Source organism: Gymnogyps californianus, chromosome 3 (genome assembly GCF_018139145.2).
Source record: "Gymnogyps californianus isolate 813 chromosome 3, ASM1813914v2, whole genome shotgun sequence".
NCBI classification, from domain to species: domain Eukaryota; kingdom Metazoa; phylum Chordata; class Aves; order Accipitriformes; family Cathartidae; genus Gymnogyps; species Gymnogyps californianus.
Genome location: NC_059473.1, coordinates 51804095 through 51825656, shown reverse-complemented (window position 1 = coordinate 51825656; position 21562 = coordinate 51804095). Strand labels below are relative to the sequence as shown.

General features: G+C 37.3%; 1 protein-coding gene across 1 annotated transcript in view; it reads right to left on the bottom strand.

Annotated features, from left to right (window-relative positions):
* Nucleotides 1–21562, bottom strand: part of PRKN (parkin RBR E3 ubiquitin protein ligase) — a 652406-nt gene that overhangs the window by 495508 nt on the left and 135336 nt on the right. The window contains exon 4 of the mRNA XM_050893232.1: nucleotides 7445–7563. Within this exon, the coding sequence (XP_050749189.1) occupies nucleotides 7445–7563 (119 nt within the window). The remainder of the gene's footprint in view (nucleotides 1–7444; nucleotides 7564–21562) is intronic.

Here is a 21562-nt window from a genome sequence, read left to right as displayed (position 1 = left end):
AGGATAGGATACACTGAACACCGTCGATATTCCTTTGTACGCATCTATCTTCTCTGGCAAAAAGGGTTCGTGAGACAATTTGATTCAGAGACTCATGTAAAAGTCTAATCTGAAAGTAAATTTGGTAACTGTTTTCCCTTTCATTTATGACTGTTGTCACCCAGGCTGGAGAAACCCACTTTAGGCTCCGCATTAAAGGGCAGTTTTATTTCACAGCATGACTTGAAGTGGCACATAACACTGAAGTAATTTTCCCTCTTTCCAATAATTGGTATTTTTTTTTCCAGCTTTTAAGACACTTTATAACGTGTAATCTCACTGAAAACACATACTGCAATAAATATTATAAATCACGCATAGATATCTCAGAGCTTCTAATAGAATTAGAAGTTAAACTATACTTTATCTCATTAAAATGAAAGAAAAACCTATATGTTATTTTTTCAACACAGAGGCAAAACTGTTTCCTTTGCAAAGTTTATTTTGCCTCAAAGAATTGCTGTTCCTGTCTTTTGGAACGGATGGAATAATTTTCTTCATAAATCAAGCATGCATTTGTTTTCATTTACTGTATATACATAAATTAAACAATTGAAGTCCAACGTAGTGAAATTTGTCTTAAGGGATATTGGAAAAAGAAATGAAAGAGGTAGCCAAAAGCCTGAATAAAAGTATATCAAGTCTTCTGAATCCTCCCAACTGTTCTCTTCAGATGGAGCTTAGCACTTTGGAGGCCAGCCTCAATGGCAGTGTCACTATGTAAGGCAGGAGCAAGAGTGAGGCTGTCCTTTAAGTGGTTCAGTGTGAAGTGAGACTCAGAGCCAAAGAAAGAAGCGGAGAAGAAAGAATAAAATGGTTATAAAATAATTTTGCAGTCACCCAATGCTGAGCTTCCTTACTCTAATAAGTGCCACTACCTTAAACAGGCCCCAGGAACATTTGTTGGAGCAGCCTCCCCAGGGTGCAGCTGGATTTGGCAGAATCTAACATATCAGAAAGAAAACAGACTTTTTAAGGTAGAAATGTAGGCATTATTTTTTTTCTTCTGATATTCATATTGCTAAAAGCAATGAAGACACTGGGTGAGGAATGGCAGAATCAGACCTGTAGAACCCACGTGATCGTTCTTAGGAAAGTTCCACCAGTAATTCTGGATGCTGGGTCAGCTCAGCACTACATTTATTTAATGCTGATGCCCTGCACCAAGTCACTGCAAGCAACAGAAGAGCAATAAGGAAGAGTGGATGACACAAATTCCTTATGAGGATGGCACCTGTGAACTACAGTAAAAATACTAAAAATATTGGCCTCCTTGGTCAGGCCAATTAGTGATAGATTCTGCTTTGCTATGATGGAAAAATATCCCTTTCTGAGACAGATTTTGTTATTGGAAACTGTTCAAACTATCTAATGGATATGACAGATAGAGGTTTTGTATCTGCTTTAGCATGAAATTGGGCATGAACTACAAACACCACTAGGAGACAGGACTTACTATCATAATACAGTCCTGCACTAAGAGTCTCAGCAGTTCATATTCAGCAGGCCTGTCACCATCAGATCGGGTCATGAGAGAAATGAGCGCACAGAAAAGTACATTTCCCTGCGTAGCAGGTAGGGAGAGGATCAGAATATGCCTGATTTCTGTCTGGCATCCTGGCACAGCTGGGCTTGGGCTACACAACAGAATAACATATCTGTTTCTTAAGATGTTCCCTCAGTCTGAAAAACCACTGGTTCACTAGAAAAAAAATTAAGCTTATGATTAAGTATGCTGACAATATAACTAATGCAGAACGATTTCCTGAATCTGTGGAAACCCTGGAAAAAAGAGTTCCAAGAGCTCTTTTTCTCTGCACTGGTCTTCTCAAAACAGCATTAATATCTGTGCCCAGTGGTAGTAATTTAGATGTCAGAATTGAGGCATTTTTCATTATTTATGTAGAAAGAAGCATATATGTTGAATAGGTATAATTTCCTGTAAGTACTACTTTTGTCGGCCAAATGCAGGGAAATCAAGCTATCTTTGTGCTAACACATTCATTAGCAGGAACCCAACAATAAATGGTCGCTTCACATTTGTTAGTTTGACCAAGGAGCACACATTACAATGGTAACTTTCCTATGCACAGTATTCAACAGCAGTATTTTAATACACAGTTTTTGTCATGTGTTAGCTAAGACGTATCAAAACCATCTTTATCCTCACAGCAAACATGTAATTTTGGAGAGACAAATACCTATGTCATCCAGTCTCAAAAATTCTATCACATTTTTAATATCTCCCTAGCCTGTGAATGAGATCACACTTTATCACACTGCACTCCACTGGGCGGAGTTCATTTTGCAGTTTAGCTTCAAAGGACAAATTGATTTTTTGTAACCTGCTTTCAGTATTACCCCAGCAGTGATAACCAGCAGTGGGGAGAAGCTGATTCAGCAGCGGTAAGGGCTAGATAATTGTGGAGGTGCTACTTGTCCCTTTCTCTTTCAGTCAGCATTGCTCCGATGCAGTGAGCAGTACTCCTTTCTTTCTCTGTCACCGAGCCAGGGTACAAGTAATGAAGTCCAGCAAAAATATGTGATCTGAAATGAGTAGTGGTGAGAGGTAGTGCACTGTGAAATGGAGTTTCACAATGATATATTAAAAAAGAGAGATCAAAAGTAAACTGCTTTTTTATTTTACATTACTGAAAATCTCTGCTAAGTTTATATTCATTGAAAAGAAAACACCCTACTTAAAAAACTCGATTAAAATGGAGTTAGGAAGTAAGAACTCGAAGCAAATTACTGTATTAAAGATCATTCTCTTCCTAGGAAATATGAAAGTATCAAATTCAAAATACTACACTATCATCTATTAGGAAGACCACTTAAACTATCTATGGCCTGTTATTTGTCAGTCACTGGAAGGCACTCGAAAGACACTAGCGCTTTTCCCTTGCAGAACTGTGATGTACCACACAGCCTATGCTGACAACCTACCTAAATGACAAGCTTTTCATGGTGCCAGAGAAACAAAATTCAGCAAATGTCCATTTCTTTGTTAGTTTTAAGATGAAAAGCAATAGATGAAAGCAAATCCCTAATATGACAAACGATGAAAGAGCAGTTCTGTGGCAGAGACAGTTTAACAAAACCCGCGAACTCAGGAGGCTCCTCTGGAGTGCAGAGGGCAGGGACAACAGCAGGACTGTATGCACCAGCCGCTGAATAAAATCCAGATGTGCTGTCAGTGCCAGAAACTAAGTCTCATCTCAGCTGCAGTGAGTTAAATCAGATCCAAATATAACTCCCCATGTCTGAAAAGATCTGAAATAAGAATGTGAACTATAAGCAACACTTGAAAACTATAGAAGCAGCTGTGCAAAACACCTTTGATGCTTGTAATAGAGGATATCCTGAAAACTCAACCAGTACTACCAAGGGCACAATGTGAAGAAATACCAAATAGTAATGAGTCACGAGTCCCTGCAGTAGCCATGGCCTCACCATTGCGCCAGTGGCTGAGTGTGGAGACCTAAAGTCTATTTACCACACTTCAATCCAGATTCTTACTCTGGTTGAATTTTGTATTACGACAAATAGATACCGAGTCAAATGTTACTGTCTTCCATACCAGGAGTATGTCACAGAGTCAGTTACACTGAAAAAATGTGCTTTATGTGTATAGCTTGGTGTATACCAGTTTGCAGAATCAGGCCTTCCATTTGCAGATATGCATTTTCCTTTTCACTATAGAGTTAACACTATGAATGTTAACACTGCTATGGCTCCAAAAAAAGAACTGTAGATGTGACTGCTATAATCAGGGGGTTTTGTGGGGTTTTTTTTCTGGAAAGAGGACTACCCTAATTATCTGAATCATGGCTACTGAAACAAATTGCAGCACTGTATGTATATGAAATAAATATTTTTAAAAGCTTAAAAGCAACAAAATATATAAACCAGTGTGAAACCAATGACTGAAATTTTTCAGTTATTTGAAGAAAGTTGCTGGCAGGCTTGTAGGTGGTCTACATAAGACTCCCACACTCCAATCTTTCCAGACATGCTTTTGCGCTTGATTAATTAGAGAAACTAGAGAGAGGTGATACTTTTGCAGTGACTGATGTTTTCTTATAATTAAATCAATCTGGTATATATCTCCCATAAAGCATTAGGTCATGAAATGTTCATAAAACACCAACCAAAGTGTCAACTGGAAAATTACAAATTTAATATTTAGATGGATGTCTTTGGTAAAAATAAAAACAGTGGGCTCTTTAATTTCATAGAAATATAGTATCATAAATTTACTCTGAGCATCATATATTAAAATAATGCTATGCAAATAGGCATGACAGTTAAATAAGGTTTTAGAATAAGACTGTTTAAACGAATAAGTAATATTTTAAAATGTCAGTCAACACACCATGAAAAAAGAAAGCTCAATTTAATTAGGTTGGTCATTTGTGGCTTAGGTAGGAAAAGGATTAGCATGTAGAGTAAGTTAAGGCTGCCCAAAGCTTTGTGTGGGTTTTACACAGGTATTCACTTTCATCTCAATAAAAGAATTAGTGTAACAAATGCTGGCTTACATGGTGCTTTGCTGCTTATGGCACAAGAGAGCTTCGCAAGGAACTTGCTGTATTGCCATGTAAAGGTCAGGCACAGTTTACAGAGAACTGGGAAAAAAAAGATCTTAAAACAAATGGCTTTGCTGACAAATCTGTAGTATGGTGGTACAGACAAGCTTTTTTATAGTTTGCTTATGTCAACTTTATTTTGACTAATTTCTCTATAAAAGGAAAATAATTGTAATACCATTACAGAAGATGCCTATCAGCAATCATTGGCATAGTCCAGTGGGATTGGAGGGGAAAGATAGAGAGTGTGGGGTAATATACTAACTTACATGATTTTTTTTTTAATGTGCATAAAAGTCAAGTGATTGACAGTACCATTTTCAGCCTGACATAACTTGCCTACTGTAGACTGCAATGCATTGAAGAAAGTAGAGTAGATACAATGCACTTGCTGGGAGGACCACACTTTTGTCTAGCATTAATGCAGAGAGGTCTCTACACAGTACTGAAAAACAAATGGGGCTTCCCCTGCTGGAATTATTTTCTGTCTCCCTGGAAGATGGACCAGAAAGTGAGAAGAAAAGAGGTCACAAGGGCCAGGCACATGCCAAATCTGCACCTAATCTTCATAACCACAGGACTGAGGTAGATGGTATGTATTTATAAAACAAACTGACTGTTGCATAGCACATTCACGGCAATAAGTGTGCCCATATTGCAAATATTGCACTTTGAAAGTCCTGAGGACTGCCAGTCCAAACTGCTGCAACAGCACACTCACTGTTCTTAACTACCATTCTTTAATACCATGCGCCACTCGAATTCGAGAGGAAAAGAACAATAACAGATTTTCTTTGTTTTGGGGAGAAAGTAACAAGAAACTTAAATGCAAATTATTTTCATAGACAAGCATTATTTAAAAACTAAAACAGACAAAAATTATCATTTGATACTTTCTAAAACATATTTCCCTTTTCTCTTTTGTACTTTTATGCTGAAGTACCTTCTCAAATCTTCTGGAAGCTGGGATTTTTTGCGTCAATCTTGAAAATCGCAACTGCTTCCACTACAAGTTTCCAGCTACTTTCTTTTCATATCTACTGTAAAATATGCTAATAGAAAAAAGAAGGAGCTGCACTCTGCTCATTCAATGGAAATTATCAGCTTGTGTATATTTATTGTGTTATTGACCCTGTATTTGCCAAAAGAATGTAGGCCCATGTACATTCCAGACATTCAGATACAAAAAGTGTATTTAGAAATATGCCATGCTGGAACTTTTTATAACAGGGTTTTTATCATGGAGTTATGCAGAATTCTTGGGAGACAATAAAGAGATTTTTTTTTTTTTTAAGTCTCCAAAATGAAGAACACTATTTAGCAGATACCGTAAAAACTGAAAAGTTTGCAAATTTATTTAAGTCTACTTAATACAAGAAACATAATGATTTGAAACCAAATGGTACAGGTATGAAAATCATAATTTCCAAAAGTGAGCATGCTGAAGGAAGCCACTGAGTCTAGCAAAGGACACATGTTGTGCGTTGTCAATGCAATACACAAGATTCAAACTCATCTAGTGATAACAGCAATGTCTTTCAGCAGCACTGACTGCTTGTATTCAAGCTGAATACAATGTTGTCTGTGTTTTTATCCATCCTGAATATTATACCACTGGAAAAGTATATTAACAGCAAGTTCTCTTGTATCTTGATTTATATGTGATTCAAGCCTATACTAATCCCCAATATTTAAACGCAACTTTTAGGAGAAAACAAATCCCCTTAGATGTGTTCATTTGGAACACCACAGAATGCAATACTTTCAAGCCTCTGAAATAAATCAGAGATAGTCAAGTAATTCAGGAATAGCACGGAGAGCTTGAGGGGGGTTGTTGTTGTAGCTTTTTGAATTAGATATGTATAAGCATTGCTACGGTTTATTCTTTTCGACAAGAATATAGGAGCTGGGTTTTTAAAGGGTCTCACAGTGCTATTATGTATAAAGATACTGAAGCACTGGGCTACCTCAAGAACATGAAGCTGAAATTAACCACTTTAAACCACAGAGAAAGAAAAATTTAAACACTTAAACATTTGTCAAATATGAAAGCCCCCCCAATCTATAGCATGGTAAGGCTCAGTCTCCTGCAAAACCTAAGCCGCTCACATAACAAACCTGGTTGACAAACACTGTGATTTATGAGAGAGGAAGGACTCTCATTCCCCAGTAGCACAACCAGTGAAATTCAGCAGCACTTAGACAAAAAAACCCTCCAAAACTTTACACTACTGCACATTCAAGTCAAACAACACTCTCCCATTTTAGGATGCAAACCAAGCTTGACAGTTCTCCTACTAACTTTCTGTCCCGGCACAATAACTTTCCCTTGACTTTACATGCGGCTGCTAGGCTGGAGAGATTAATATTCTCAACTGCACAGCCCCTTAATCCCTCCTTGTCTCATTCCATAATGGTCACAATCAAGACCTGAATTCAGGTCTTTCTGTGGCCTTAACAACTGCTCCAAGCTTTGTATACGCATCTAGAATTCCAACTCTTCAGCACACATGTAGTTGTACACATTGTGCATACTACCAGGTTAATCATTAGTCCTTAAAATATAAAGCTAAGAATGTCTTTACAGGATTGAAGCTTGTCTGCAATGTGTTCCTTGTGTATGCTGCAAATAATGGAGATAAGTGAGTGAAATTTTCACAAACCTTTGAATTACTCTTCTCAGTTATAAACGGCAAGAAAAAATTAAGTAGAAATACATATATACATAACCACATATATGCAAAGAGATAAAACTAGATATATTATTTCCATATACTCCAAAACTTTGAAACAAACAAACAAACAGAAAAGCTTACCCTTGCCAACGTCAGTGTTCCTTGTTTACACACACTGCAGCGGACCCTCACTTTCCCAGGTTTCACAGCTTGGCAGAAATTTTTGCAAAAAACATAAAAACTGTTGTAACTAGCTGCACCTGTCAGGAAGAAAAAAAACAACAAACAAAAACATTTGATGTATACTGAAAATCAGTAACAAACTGTCATGAATGGTTTCTATTTCACTCTATAAGTGATAAGTAAAAAAAAATATGTTGACTAATTTTAAGGCCTGAAGACAGCATTGTGATCATCTTATCTTGCCTGGTCTAGTTCTTAACACCTTTCAGTAACTCCTGCTTCTTGATCAATAATTATAGGTGAACTACACCATAACTCCTAGAAAATGCATCCTGGGCTGAGTTTGAGCTTACCACTGATGAGCACCAACTGTAATCTTTGGCAAGTGATGTATGAGATTAATTACCCCAGCTTTCCATAATTTGCCTCTTACTTCTAGTCTAAATTTGTCTAGCTGCAAGTTTTAGTGAGTTCAAATTGCATGAAAATTTCCTTGGATGAAGTTTTAAAGATCAGTTTGACTGGTATCACAGCAAGAAAACAAATATTTAATTTCGCAAATTTAGTTTTATTCAAGGAAGACTGGGAACCATTTCTTTACTCTTGCTGGCAGCAGTATAACCTAGCAAAGTTTGTTAACTGCTGCCAAGATATTAGGCCAAGTAAATTTTCAAGGAAAATGAAATGAAACGCATTCTGTTCTGTGAAACTATGGAACAGAAGATGATATGCAGAGAATTGTGTAAGCCTGGGGCAATGCTAATGAATTTGATTTCACATGCAATCCTGATCACTGTTTTGATTAAACCACTTTTTAGAATGGCTATTGCTATCCCTTAGAAAATGATGGAAGATTCATAGCGTGGTTTTAATCTAGACTAGATATCTCCAAGTTCAGACACTCAAGCTTATTATCAGAAGTTGAACTGAGACCAGAATAAAGTTTTTAACAGATTTTTCCCAATATCAAGAGGAATGGTTGTGGAGATTTGACCCAGTAACAGTGCCGAACTTCAGAATCAATAGCAGTCCCTTAGAGATCAAAAGTTTTTCACTGTCTTCTTCCCCATTCTCCTACTTCTCCCTACATTTATCAGCAATATACTTTTTATGTATATTTGAATCCTAAGATGTTACCACAGTAAATATGATCTGGAATAATATTTTTAAACATGACTGACTTGCTTTATTTTTACATGTCCTTCATGTGATAAGGGTCAGACCCCGTGTTCTGCCAATGAAAATGCCTATCAATTTCCTGTTACACCTATTCATAGGTGTCCTAACATAAATGTGCAACTGGTTTCCAAAACTCAACTTCAGAGAACTATGTCATCCAAAAAACTTTTTTTCTAAGAAAAAGTATGTAGATGTCTTCAAAGATGTACACTGCTGAAAGAAGAAATTTTATAACACTTTTTCAAGTTTTCAGAAATGTAAGCTACATAAAAGTACATCAGTGATGTATCCAATATTAATTTTACTCAACTGATCTATCAACTGTTTTCATTATGCTTCCCTGGGGAATACTAATCACCATAGCAGAACGTAAAGCATAACAGAATTTAAACTTAATTCAGTTTTTGTGGAAAATTAACACACATCCATATATTCACACACATACAAACTTTTCATATGAATAAGTGCCACTCAAAAGGTTGAGAGCACACTTCTCAAATCAGTCTAAAACACAGTTCTGAGATTGAAATAGTTCAAGTAAAGGAAAAAAGGCTTATGTTGAACTATTTAATATATGGTACAATGTTGAGAGGGGAACACAAACTAAACACGGCAAAATTTTGGACATTTGGATCTGTATTCACTCATATTTTGCCCGAGGCTCCTACCACTAGGACTGAGAGCACATCTGCATTAGACTCAATTTGAGCTAGACTCCACAACAAAAATCTAAACTACAGTATCGCAAATGAGGAGGAATACACTTGCAAATGATTGAATTTTACTTTTGGCAGTTCCTCTATGCAGGATCAGCAAGTCAATCAATAAAACAAAAGGGCAGTACCTTTAGCACAATTCAAAGGAAATACTACATGACTTAAGTAAACAAGAATGCTATTGCTAATAGAGGCACACAATAAACAAGATGATTTCAGCCACTTATTCCTCACTCAGTCTCAAGTGCAGGAAGTGAGACCAGAGCCCTTTACCTATTTTGGTATCACCAGTCCTTTCCCATTGCTCTGATTTCTTCTATGGGCAGCCTATTAAGACTAATGAGATGATTGCTACTTCTATTCACATGTAGAAGCACTTATCCTGAGTAGATCTGTGATGCCACTACTCACTGTCCTAATTCAGTCCTACTCTCCAAAAGGATTCCTGTCATGACTCTAATGAAACCCTTCCAGTCAAACAGAACCATCTTATTGAGTACATGAGTCCTTACAGAATAAAATATTTTGTTAATTGGACTGATGCTTTTCCTGATCCGGTCCTCCACTCCCTGATGTCTTGTGTCCCTGCCTCACATTTTATACCAAGTTTATTTCAAGCAGTAAACTACTTGAGGCAGGAATCATGCTTTCTGCCTGCTTTGTGTTCTAAGCTCATTCCATCTGGACCCAAAGATAAAATTATATTATTGATAATACTCTGCAAAATATTCACAGGATAGTATGGCATAAATCAGCATGACTGAATACTGCAGTAAAAAATAGCAGTCACAGGAGAGGCCTAAAATGAGACATATTGCTGATTTACTATAGAGGATAAATCTTATGCATTAGCTTGATATTTACTCCATGCAAAAATAGACTATGTTAGCTCAATATTCATTTTTCTTAGCACTTTCCATTTTTCTTTCCTTTTTCATGAATATAAAAAGTACCCCAAACACATCCCCTATGCACAAATTTGAAACACAAGAAACAAATTTATAATATAATGAGTTGGAGCAGTTAAGCAGCACAGATCTATTCAGAGACCCAGAATAACTTTTGAAATGTCTGCTATAGCAAGGCTGCTGCAGAGGCACAACATGACAAGAGGAATGTTCTGATTTTAGGAGGAAAGTGTAAATGGAGATTTTCAGCAATCCATTCACCATTTTATGCAGATGTGCTGATCTCATTCTCACAAAGTGCAGTTACATCATTAGGTGTATGTCCTAAGCAGCATCACCAGGAGTAGTGAAGACTGAACTAAAAACGTAAATGCTAAAAGTTGGCATATAGTACAATACTGATGGCCAGCATTAAACTCTTTACTGACTTGTTAATGTCACTGTGGATTTTAGCATGGCCCTTGGCTGAGACTGCATCCGCTTGAATCCCTTTTCAGAGGGGAACAGAAAGAAACAGGAACAAAGAAATCTGCTTTATGCACCAGCTCTGACGTAGCAATATTAACTAGAAATGTAATTATGGCACCGTGCCAGTAATCACTAAAATTGCTGCAGAACCAGCCTTAGAACCTCATCTTTCTTCATTCAATCATGGTCTATAAGCTCTCATAAAGCTTTCCGTTAATATTTTATAACACTGGCACTCAGCAAGAATGTGCAGGCACAGCAAATTACAAGTTAAAAAAATGGAAGTCCCTTATAAATGCTGATTCTGATACTGAACGTGAGCATTAATGCCATAAATAAATAAATAAAATCATAACTACTAGTCGTCTTTGCAGTTACATACATTGGTGGGCAGAGGAAGACTGAGGGAAAAACAAATGTGCTGTATCTGCACTTATTCTTTTCTGAGAAGGCAAAGTCACAGCAATCTCAATTTTCAGGTCAATTTTCCAAATATTTATTTGTGGGGCAAGGGTCCTGTAATAGTGTCTTTTGACCATCAACGATTCAGCCAGTGGTCTGGACACTGTTTTCTAGCTTTCCCACACCAGCTGGTACATCAGCATGTCTTTTGAGAAGCCATTTACTTTGAGTCTCTTATCCTTAAAGACGGTACAACAAAGATCTGTCATTTTGTTGACAAGTATTTTACTTTAATTTACCGTAAACTGAAAAAGATGCCACCAGAAAGTTGATCTTACAAACCTCAGTTTCTCATCGGTCAAAAAGCATTTTTCAGTGCATGATCATAGGCTAACTTTTTAAGAAGCCATCTCCAATATGTCAAACTTCAGATAAATCTGACTTGGAAACACAGAAAAAAAAGGTCTTTCATTTTATTCATGTATGATGAATTAGCAGCCAAATGAATCATTTCCATCTGCATTGGTGACTTTCTCTCATAACTTGTTTCAACATAGTAAAACTCATGTAATGCACATCTGCCTGGCTATACCGGTCTACCTTAACTGCCCTTTGCATTTGGTGAGAACACTTACAGGACTGAATCTTTCAGGGAAAGTAAGGGAATGTCTCCTGTCTGGATTCCCAAGCCATGCCTCTCCCATCTGCAGTCATAAAGAATTCACAACCTCCTTCCTCACGTCATCTGTTCTAATACTTCAATATCTTTAAGAAGATATTCCTTAATTTTAGCTTTAATTTCCTGTGCTGAAATTTAACAATTGCATCCTCTACTTTCCACCAAAGATATGGAAACCAATTTATTTTCTTTCTCTTTGCAGCAGGTTTTTGTATTGGCTTTCTCTTTCATGGGCTAGTCAATCCCAATATGGTTATTCCTTTCTTATACGTAATACTTTCTAGAGCTCAAAATATTTCTCTTGGATTTTTCTTTAAATAATGTTAGGTGCAGCTCCCTAAACTTGTCATAATTTTCTAGCTGAAGTCCTTCTAATGCTGAGCACAATAGGGTTCTTTTTCTTTTTTTTTTATGACATCTTGAAGGTTATACTTCTGTTTATCTGCTCCTATATAATATTTCACTTAACATTATGGGCCTAACTTAATTGGTTCCTGTTCAGCGTATGATCTAAAATGAACCTTCAAATCCTTGTCTGTTTCCTCTGTTGTAACCCATTCTGTATTTGTGTTGCTGAATACTGCCAGCCAAGTGCAATGCTCTGTCCTGGCCCCTCCTGAGCAGCATGGTGGTTTTTTCCAGACTATATTTCCAGTTTCTCATGATCATTTTACATTCTCAGGCTGTCCTCCAGCTTATCATCTGCAGTCCCTCCTAGTTTGGTGATGTCTACAGCTTTAATAAGCATTGTGTCTATTCCATCTTCCAGGTCATTAATGAGAATATTGATTAATATCAGATGTAGGGCAGACCCATTCAATATATCCCTCCATTTTGATGATGAACTACTAATAACTACTCCCCAGCTACAGATTAGTAGACAAGTTCACAGCAACCCTACTGTATTTTTATCTATATCTGGACCTCCAGTTTGCCAATGACAATATCATGCTAAATTGTCAAAAACTTTACAAAGGTGAATATGTGATATCTACTGCTTTCTTCTCTCCACAGTTCAACATGATCCGTTTTTGATAAATTCATGCTGGTTGTTACTCTTGTTCTTGGATTCTTTCAGATACTTGCAAGTGTTAGATTCTTCCCCCAAGCATTTTCAGGAACTTCAATTAAGCTTTTAGGTTTAAATTTCTAGACTTTTAAACCTAAAAGCTTAATTGAAGTTCCTGAAAATGCTTGGAGGAAAATTAATGGAAATCTCTAGACTTTTCCATTAATTTTTAAAAATGTCTCCAGATCCCCCCTCCATTCTTCCTATAAATTATTTATTTTCTGTGAGTTCTAGAAGTTATTTCAATAGTTCTGAGATTCCATTCAATAAGGAGAACATTAACTCTGAAAGACTACAAATTGTACTAATGTCTGATAAGTAGCAAATTTAGAATTATCCATGTAGGAGCAAGCAGAAAATAAGTCTGAGCTGTTCGAGGTTTTTTCTTGTTTTGTTTTTGTTTCTGTTTTTAGACTACAAGCAATATCTAGTACTGATATTTTCCCAACAAAATTTCCTAACAAAAATTGCAGTAAAACATAAAGCAAGAAACTAATTGATCAAGAACAGCTACTGAAGGTTCCAAGACTTTTCAGAATTCAAGGCAGAAGTATGCATAGGCTAACCTACTAAGATAGTTCTGGTAATGAGATAAGTTATAGCCCTAGGTCATGCTACAGGGTTAGAAATAAATTATTTCAATTTTTATTATCTTTCTATATTAACCACCAAATAACATGACAGAAGAGATAAAGTAACTGTAAGGGACGAGACCCAAGTAACTGCACTGTGAGCCCAGGCAGTGCCCCGAGAGGCGGTTCCAGGAGTGGGAGGAGGAAGCCCGGGAAGAGGCCTGGTGACTGACTGGTGTCTCAACCACTCCTGGAACTGCGGTGAGAGAAGGTTCCAGAAGTCCAGGGACTGGGGCCAATAAATTGGGGCATGTCCGAGCCCCACATTGGGTGCTCTCTATGCTGAACACCCTGTTGGCACGTCTGACACTGGATCCAGGACTGGTGATATATGTATATGTGTGTGTGTAATTCAGATTCTGCTTTTCTCTCCAGTGTATTTTCTATAGTACCTATTTGTTGATGTAGATCTTCAAATTAGCCACAGAAAAGAAATGAGGAAGATTCAAATAAGCCACACTGCAGGTTGTGTAAGATCAGACCAACTGCTTCCTCCTGTTTGGTTTTAGAGAAGTATAAAATACATTACCCAAACCTGAATATCAGAAGTCTGAGATAGAATTTTCCTAGTTAAAAAGGAGTGGGTCTGATTGATAGACAAAATCTGTTGTTCCACTTTCAAAAGAAATTTATTGATCATTTTATACCTCCAACATCTCCAGTAACTTTTAAACAATGTACATTTAACAGGGACCACGCTAATATGAATGGCTAATATGTATGAATATATATGTACTTGTACATATGTGGATTATACATATATATGTATGATGTAAATGTATGAGGCACACACTTTGTTGGTGTATAACTTTAAAAAGTTTAATAAGAATTCAGAAAACAATCCCTATTTTGCCATTTTCACTTTCAAATATCATCAGATAAAGCCATATATTACTGGCTAGTTTTAGTAAAATGCTTGGTGGTTTTCTCCGTCGAGTTAATTTAATTATGTTGCTTTTACTGGCCAAAAAAATTTATGAAGATATGAATGCAAAAGGCTGCTCATCTATGATCTATGTCGGGACCTGTGTTCTCACCCCAGTGAGACACCCTCTCTCTTTTCTACCTCTTCAAAGCTAACTTCCTCACAAATATCCCATCACAAAAAGTATTAAAACTGTTCTCTCCCTTTAGTGTTTTACAAAAAAAGAGAGAGTAGCTTTCTCTGATGTGTATCCCAGTGTTTTGTACTGTCTCCCCATTTAGATTTTTAAGCTCTTTAGGACCTGAATTACCTCCTTTTTTCTGTGTTGTTAATGATGAACATGCTGTGGGAGCTTTATACACGTTAGTGATAGCACAGACCAATTATTTTGATATGCATGACTAGTTAATCAGAAAACAGTAGTCATAATGACTATAGACCTGATCCTGAAATCTCTAATCAGTCAAAACAGCCATTCTCATCCATATGACTTTTTAAGTGAATAAAATCTGAATAGGGATATTAGGAGCTAACCTACTGTTTTCATTAGAACTGCATTTTCATATAGATGATAATGATTACTGAGTCTTTCCTTTAACTCAGCTATTTAAAAGAGGACACAGCTACAGGAAGTCTTTCAACAGATTGAAAATTACATAAAGCTAACATTGTTTCAGATTCCATTATATTTACATTTAGACTAGTTGTGATTTGTAAAACGTAGACTGACTGTCAGAGACCTCTCCGACCATTTTAGCAATTTGCACCCACATAATGAAAAATACAGAGTTAGTAGTGAACAAAAAAAAGTATTTTTCCAACTGCTTTCACTTTAAGGACTTCACTTGATTCAACACAGTAGGAGGAAAAACATCTGCAGTATAAGCCCAGTAGTCTCAAAGTAGTGAAAATTTCCACATAAAGCTAAATTAAAAAAAAGTGTGGAGGTTGCACTTCTGCACCTAAAAAAATAGAGATGACTTAAAAGATCCCATTCACTTTCCAAAAATACACCTGATACGTTCTGCCTTCAATCTTTTCTTTTTTAACTGCCCGTCTTTACCTGCAAAGATTTCACAGAGCACATAGCTTTCCTCCCTAGACACATATATGCAGATGCACACATTTATAAAACTTTTCTACCTGTTGATGATGATACTTGTTCTTTATGATGCCTATCTAATTTAGACCATAAGAACGGCATTTATTTGACAGCTAGATTCATCTAAACTGGTTGTGCTATATTCTAGTGAGAAAAATGGGCACTTTTATGGTTTGATTCAATTCCTCCTAAAGTAGATATAAAAAGATATAAATATGTCAGATAAAATGTGCCTAAAAGGGTCTGTTTCTCTCTGTTGTGGGGATTTAGGACTACTAGGTCTGGTAGAGATATCTACATTGCAAACCTCTAAAATTAGGTGAGATAAATCCTACTTGGTGATGCTGTGCACAAGAACTCATGACAAAGAGCTGCGGTATTTTGCAGTATGGATAACAATATTAAATAGACTAAACCTTAAAAAAAACAATTCCTTTTCTTGAGACTCAAATACGATTTGCAGAATGTCTATGGAACTCAGGTAACTAAAGTATATGGAAGACACAGCTATTTAGAAAAAAGAAATGGACATGTCACTGTAACAAGGACTACAAATGAGAGTAAGAGGATATTAAGAAGAGTTGGAATTTGGCTGAAAAGGGTGTAATGCCTGTGTAAGGTGGAATATCGGAAGTACTTGACACAGACAACAGGGGGGACATTTAACTTTTTAACTCCTTCCTTCTCAGTGAAAAATTTTTGTTTGCAAAAAACCCAGGAGGCTTCTTTAATTAAAAAAATGCAAAAAGAACAGTATTTGATCTATTTTAAATTTCTGGAATTTGGAATGGGGTAGGGAAAAAGTTTATGAGGCTTTCTCTTTCAATCTTTATCATGAAAGAATCTTCTGCCTCCCTTTTCTGAGCCCCAGCATCGTTTACCTTCACTTTCTTTCATATTTCACCAAAATTCTTCCTTCATTATCTTGTTACCCAGCTAACTTCCATAATCACCTTTCCCCCTTGTCGTTCCGTTTCCTAACCTCTACATAAACTTCACCTTTTTCTTACTTCTCACAATATACTCTTTTCTCCTTCAGTTTGCTCTCTGATTTTCAGACAAAGGAGCAAACTTCAACACTAAAGCTAGCATAGTTTGTATTAACAATAAGGAGTGAAGGCAACAAAAAGAGAAAAAAAAGATTGTGATGATTCTGCCAGACAGCAAAACATGGGGAAAAAAAGAAGAAAAGACAATTTCATGAGACAGCTGAAAGCTTGGCAAATGATACATGGGAGACAAACAGTGATACCTTGTACATCAACAAAGTGATGACACTAAGAGTATCAAAAGGTCTCCATGAAAATGTACTCCTTGTGCATGGGGAAATCGCTACGCACCAACCATAACATCCCCCGCAAAACACCACCCTGAACTGCTTTTTACCTCATTGAAGGGACTGAGTGTGACCTGCAGTGATAACAACTGGCTGGAACTGGCTTATTTGTAGTCGAAGGCAGGGACTTCTGGGTTTAAGCCTAAGCACATAAGGGGAAGCGAAGATGCTCCAGAAAACCAAGCATGGGTGGCACAGATCCTGCAGTGTAGGCTGCAGTATGAGCAGCAGCTGCAGTTGAGCACCATTTCAGGTAATAAACTAAGAAATGTTGACAAATTAAAAGCCAGTTGTACTGATCAGCTCCAGCACAGCTCTGGTTTCCTCCTTTTTGTCCAAGCAGAATTTGAGAAGGTGCACACTTGTTTGAGATTTCTGTACGGACAGCAGCACGCTAAGGGAAAACAGCCATGACTGGACAGCTTGACACCCAGAAATCTTGAACACTCAGGTGTCAGGGCGCAGCACAGCAGGGGAAGGACAGGGGAGCCAGGAGCCAACGGTGATGGTATGGCAAACAGCAGCCACGGTCTGGCCAACAACGGCTCAGACCCACTGCACCTGAGCAAGGTGAGCAGGACAGGTATAGCGATGGTCCCCCACAGACCAGTGGTCACCAAGCAAGTCCATAAGGTTGAGGCTGGTCCCAGGTCAGGCCAGGAAATCAAGTCAGCAAGCCAAGGTCAGGACCAAGAAGACATACATCCAGACACAGCATACCTAAAAACATAGCCCAGGGATAGAACAAAAGTAAAGACCTGAGCTTAAATGCAGCTCCCAGGCCAGTGGGCCCACCAAGGATGGGTGAGGTGGAGACCTCCAACAAAGCTTCCTGCAGCTTTTTCTCACACAGATCTTTTCACAGAAGTCTGATCCAAGGTTACACAACTGTCCCGTTTCACAGCTGGCCTTTGACACAACCAGTTAAACACCCAAGGAGGGAGGGAGGTTGAAGAAGTTGCAGAGCCTGTTGGTGCCTTCACACCAAGCATGTGATATCCCACAGAATACCTATGTCGTGTCCAACAAGAAACAAAGTACTGACAGATCATGGAAAGGGTAAAATATCATTAAATCATCAGCTTCTTAATCGAGAATGCACCACAGAACTTAGGAAAAGAATTAAAAGAAACTATATTTAAATTTATAGAATGGATGCCTGCATTTGCAAATTGAAGATGAGATTGTATCAGCTTATTTATAGTTTCAAATATATGACATTTCACAAACGTACATCTGCATAGGAGATCATGCACAATTTAGGCAATCACCTTTTTGAAAATACAGAATGTAAAATTCAAATTCTATTTTCTTGGTTAGTTTGAAATTTTATTCCTAGTGTTAGTGTGCAATCACAGTATCTAATTAGATATGTTTCTTTTGACTGAAAGTTCAAATAACAGCATACCCTCAGTCAAAAAAATGGCTATTCCTACTGAGCTGCTTCTCTGTATTAGCTCTCTACTTACTTCCAGTGTCCAAAAAAACCAGTTCTACTCAACTAATGTTGTCCAGATATAGGTAAGCTAACATATCAATAGTAATTACCAGTAACTATGAAAGGCTGGTAACAAGCAGCAACAACAGTATTGCTGTTAGCTTTGTTATAGTCTCTGTTACCCTATTACAAAACATTCTGGAAAAGTTCATTTTTCAGAGCACCCAAGGAATAAATAGTGAGGTAGCAAAGTTTATGGAAGATAATTAAGTTATTCAAGGTACTAAAACATTACAAAATCTTCCTCAACAGTTTTTTAATAGAAATTATTACTGAATAAAAAGGAAAATTCCCTTGTGGCCAAATAACTGGTTAAAACACAGGAAACAAAGGTCAAGAATAAATGATCAGTTTTCTCAGTGCAGTCTCAAAAGGAAACTGTGCTAGGACTTGAATATTCACCATCAGAAAAAGAGAAATGAACAGTGAAATGACAAAGTTTGCTGGTGATATGATTTTATTCAGGGTAGTAAAAATGAAGGCCAACTGGAAAAAACATCGAAGAATGCAGGATGCTGGGTGACTAATAGTAAAATGAAAAATGAAATTCATTGTAGATAAATGTAAGGTAATGTACATGGGAAAAATAATTTCACGCAAACAGTGATGGTCTTGACTAGTTATTACCACACAGAAACAAGATCTTGGGGTTATAATAGATAGTTCTATGAAAATGTCAGCTCAATGCTCAGTAGCAATCAAAAAAGTAGATTGAATGCTAGGGATTATTAAGAGAGGAATAGAGAAAAAAACCCAGAAAACAGTGCTGTACAAATGCTGTAAAAATCCACGGTGTGCTCCATTTTCAACAGCATGTGCAATTCTACCCTTTCCATCTCAGAGCAGGATATGGTAGAACTGAAAACACACAAAAAAGAGGGAATGGATAATCAATAGCATCCATGCCACAATCACTTAAATAGACTTTTTGGCCCAAAAAATCGACAGTTAAAGGGGAATATCATAGAGGTCTACAAAATCATAAGAGGCATAGTCTTCTTCATAGAGAAAGTGACAAAGAGTGGGACAGCATCCTGGAAAATATCATTCCCAGACTGTTTTATACAAGCTACTGGCAGAAGCTATGGACTGCCAATAGGATACTATGCTAAATGAATCTTTGATCTGAGCTGGTGTAGCCACTGTCATATTTCATGTGAGAAAGAGATGGAAGTAATCTGTTACTACATTTCACTGTGCTGCTGTGTCCCTTCAGAAAGACAGTAGCTTGGATCTGTAGTTACAGATTCAGTGGTCCAACCTATTTTGACCTCCAGGCTGCAATGGGAAAGACACAGGACAGTCCTGCTTCTGTGCAGCCCAGACCATGCCCTCTGCGGGAGGCATTCTGTGTTCCCGCCCATGAAAAAATTCTGACCCATGAGTCTTTAACAAAGAACTTTCAAATTTTTCTTTTAAAGTATAGCTCTTTATGCTCTTGGTTTTATCCACAGGAACACACAAATACTGAAGATATTTAGCTCTGTTGTAGCAGATACTTTAGCGCTTAAATGACAACAGGCCTTTGTACAAGTCTTATGAGTTTAAACTACTAGATTATTGTCGTGGTTTAACCCCAGCCGACAGCTAAGCACCACGCAGCCGCTTGCTCACTGCCCCCCCACCCCTGGGATGGGGGAGAGAATCAGGAAAAAAACCTCGTGAGTTGAGATAAAGACAGTTTAATAGGACAGAAAGGAATGAAAAACAATGATAATGATAATAATAATAATATGACAATAGCAATACTAAAAGAATTAAACTATACAAAGTAAGTGGTGCACAATGCAATTGCTCACCACTCGTTGACCGATGCCCAGTTAGTTCCCGAGCCGCGATCCCCCCTCCCAGTTAACTCCCCCAGTTTATATACTGGGCATGATGTCATACGGTATGGAATAGCTCTTTGGCCAGTTTGGGTCAGCTGTCCTGGCTGTGTCCCCTCCCAGCTTCTTGTGCCCCTCCAGCCTTCTTGCTGGCTGGGCACGAGAAGCTGAAAAATCCTTGACTTAGTATAAACACTACTTAGCAACAACTAAAAACATCGGTGTGTTATCAACATTCTTTTCCTACTAAATCCAAAACACAGCACTATACCAGCTACTAGGAAGAAAATTAACTCTGTCCTAGCCGAAACCAGGACAATTATAAATCTTTATGTATTTTCTTTGAACTCCCTTGCCTGTTTTTGAATTTCAAGCTGTCATCTTAAGCTTTAAAAAATGATTGTGTTCTGCACTGCGCCTTAATTTTCTGAAGAACGTTTCTCCCACAGTAATATTCTTTAAAGTATTAAGTGTCTTCATGTTGATTACAAAATGATCATAACTTGTACGCCAATGTTGTTTAAAAAGTGCTCTTCATTTTCTGTTTTTGCTAATGCTTTCAGTCTTTTTATTAGTTCTGATCCCGTGCACATTCAAGAGAGTAAGATCTTTCCAGCTATTTTTAATTTTTTGTTTGTTTTACTTTTCTAAAGATTACTTTTATAAAGAAATATTATTATTTTGAATACTTTTTTGATATTCAGAGACATTTTCAAAGAGTTTCCACCTGATGTAAAGAAACATACCAAATTACCTGGTAGTAGTGGCCAATTTTGATGGTTGAGCATACATAACATTAGTAATTTTGGAATAGCTTAGTAATCCACATGCACCTTCTCAGGTTCAAAAGCATTATTGCAAAATGTAATATGCTTCAGCAATAGTTAGAAAAGATGGGAATTAACACTTTGTTTAAGTTTTATACATTTATATGAATTGATGATTCCACTGCTCTATGTCTACTCTCAGAGGAAATGAGAAAAACTTTGGAATAGCTGCTACCTCTGGGAAGACTTGAGAAATCCATGTCTCATCCAGGGTTGCACAACAGACCCCACACAGGTAGGAAAATGCTAATGGTGCTCTACCTAGGAGTCAGCTGGTACAGACTGTTGTCAGATCAGGTCCATGACAGTTAAACACCAATATTCACTAGCTATACTAAATTTTTCATTGCTGTAGATTCTTTTCAGATTTGCAATAAATTCATTCAACTGAACATTCAGTTTTGACTCCTTTTCTGCATTTTTTTTAATGAAAACAATGACAGTAGGGAAATTGGAGCAGCAGGAGAAAGGGCAAAGGAAGATAGAACTGAACCCCAGTGGGGAAACAA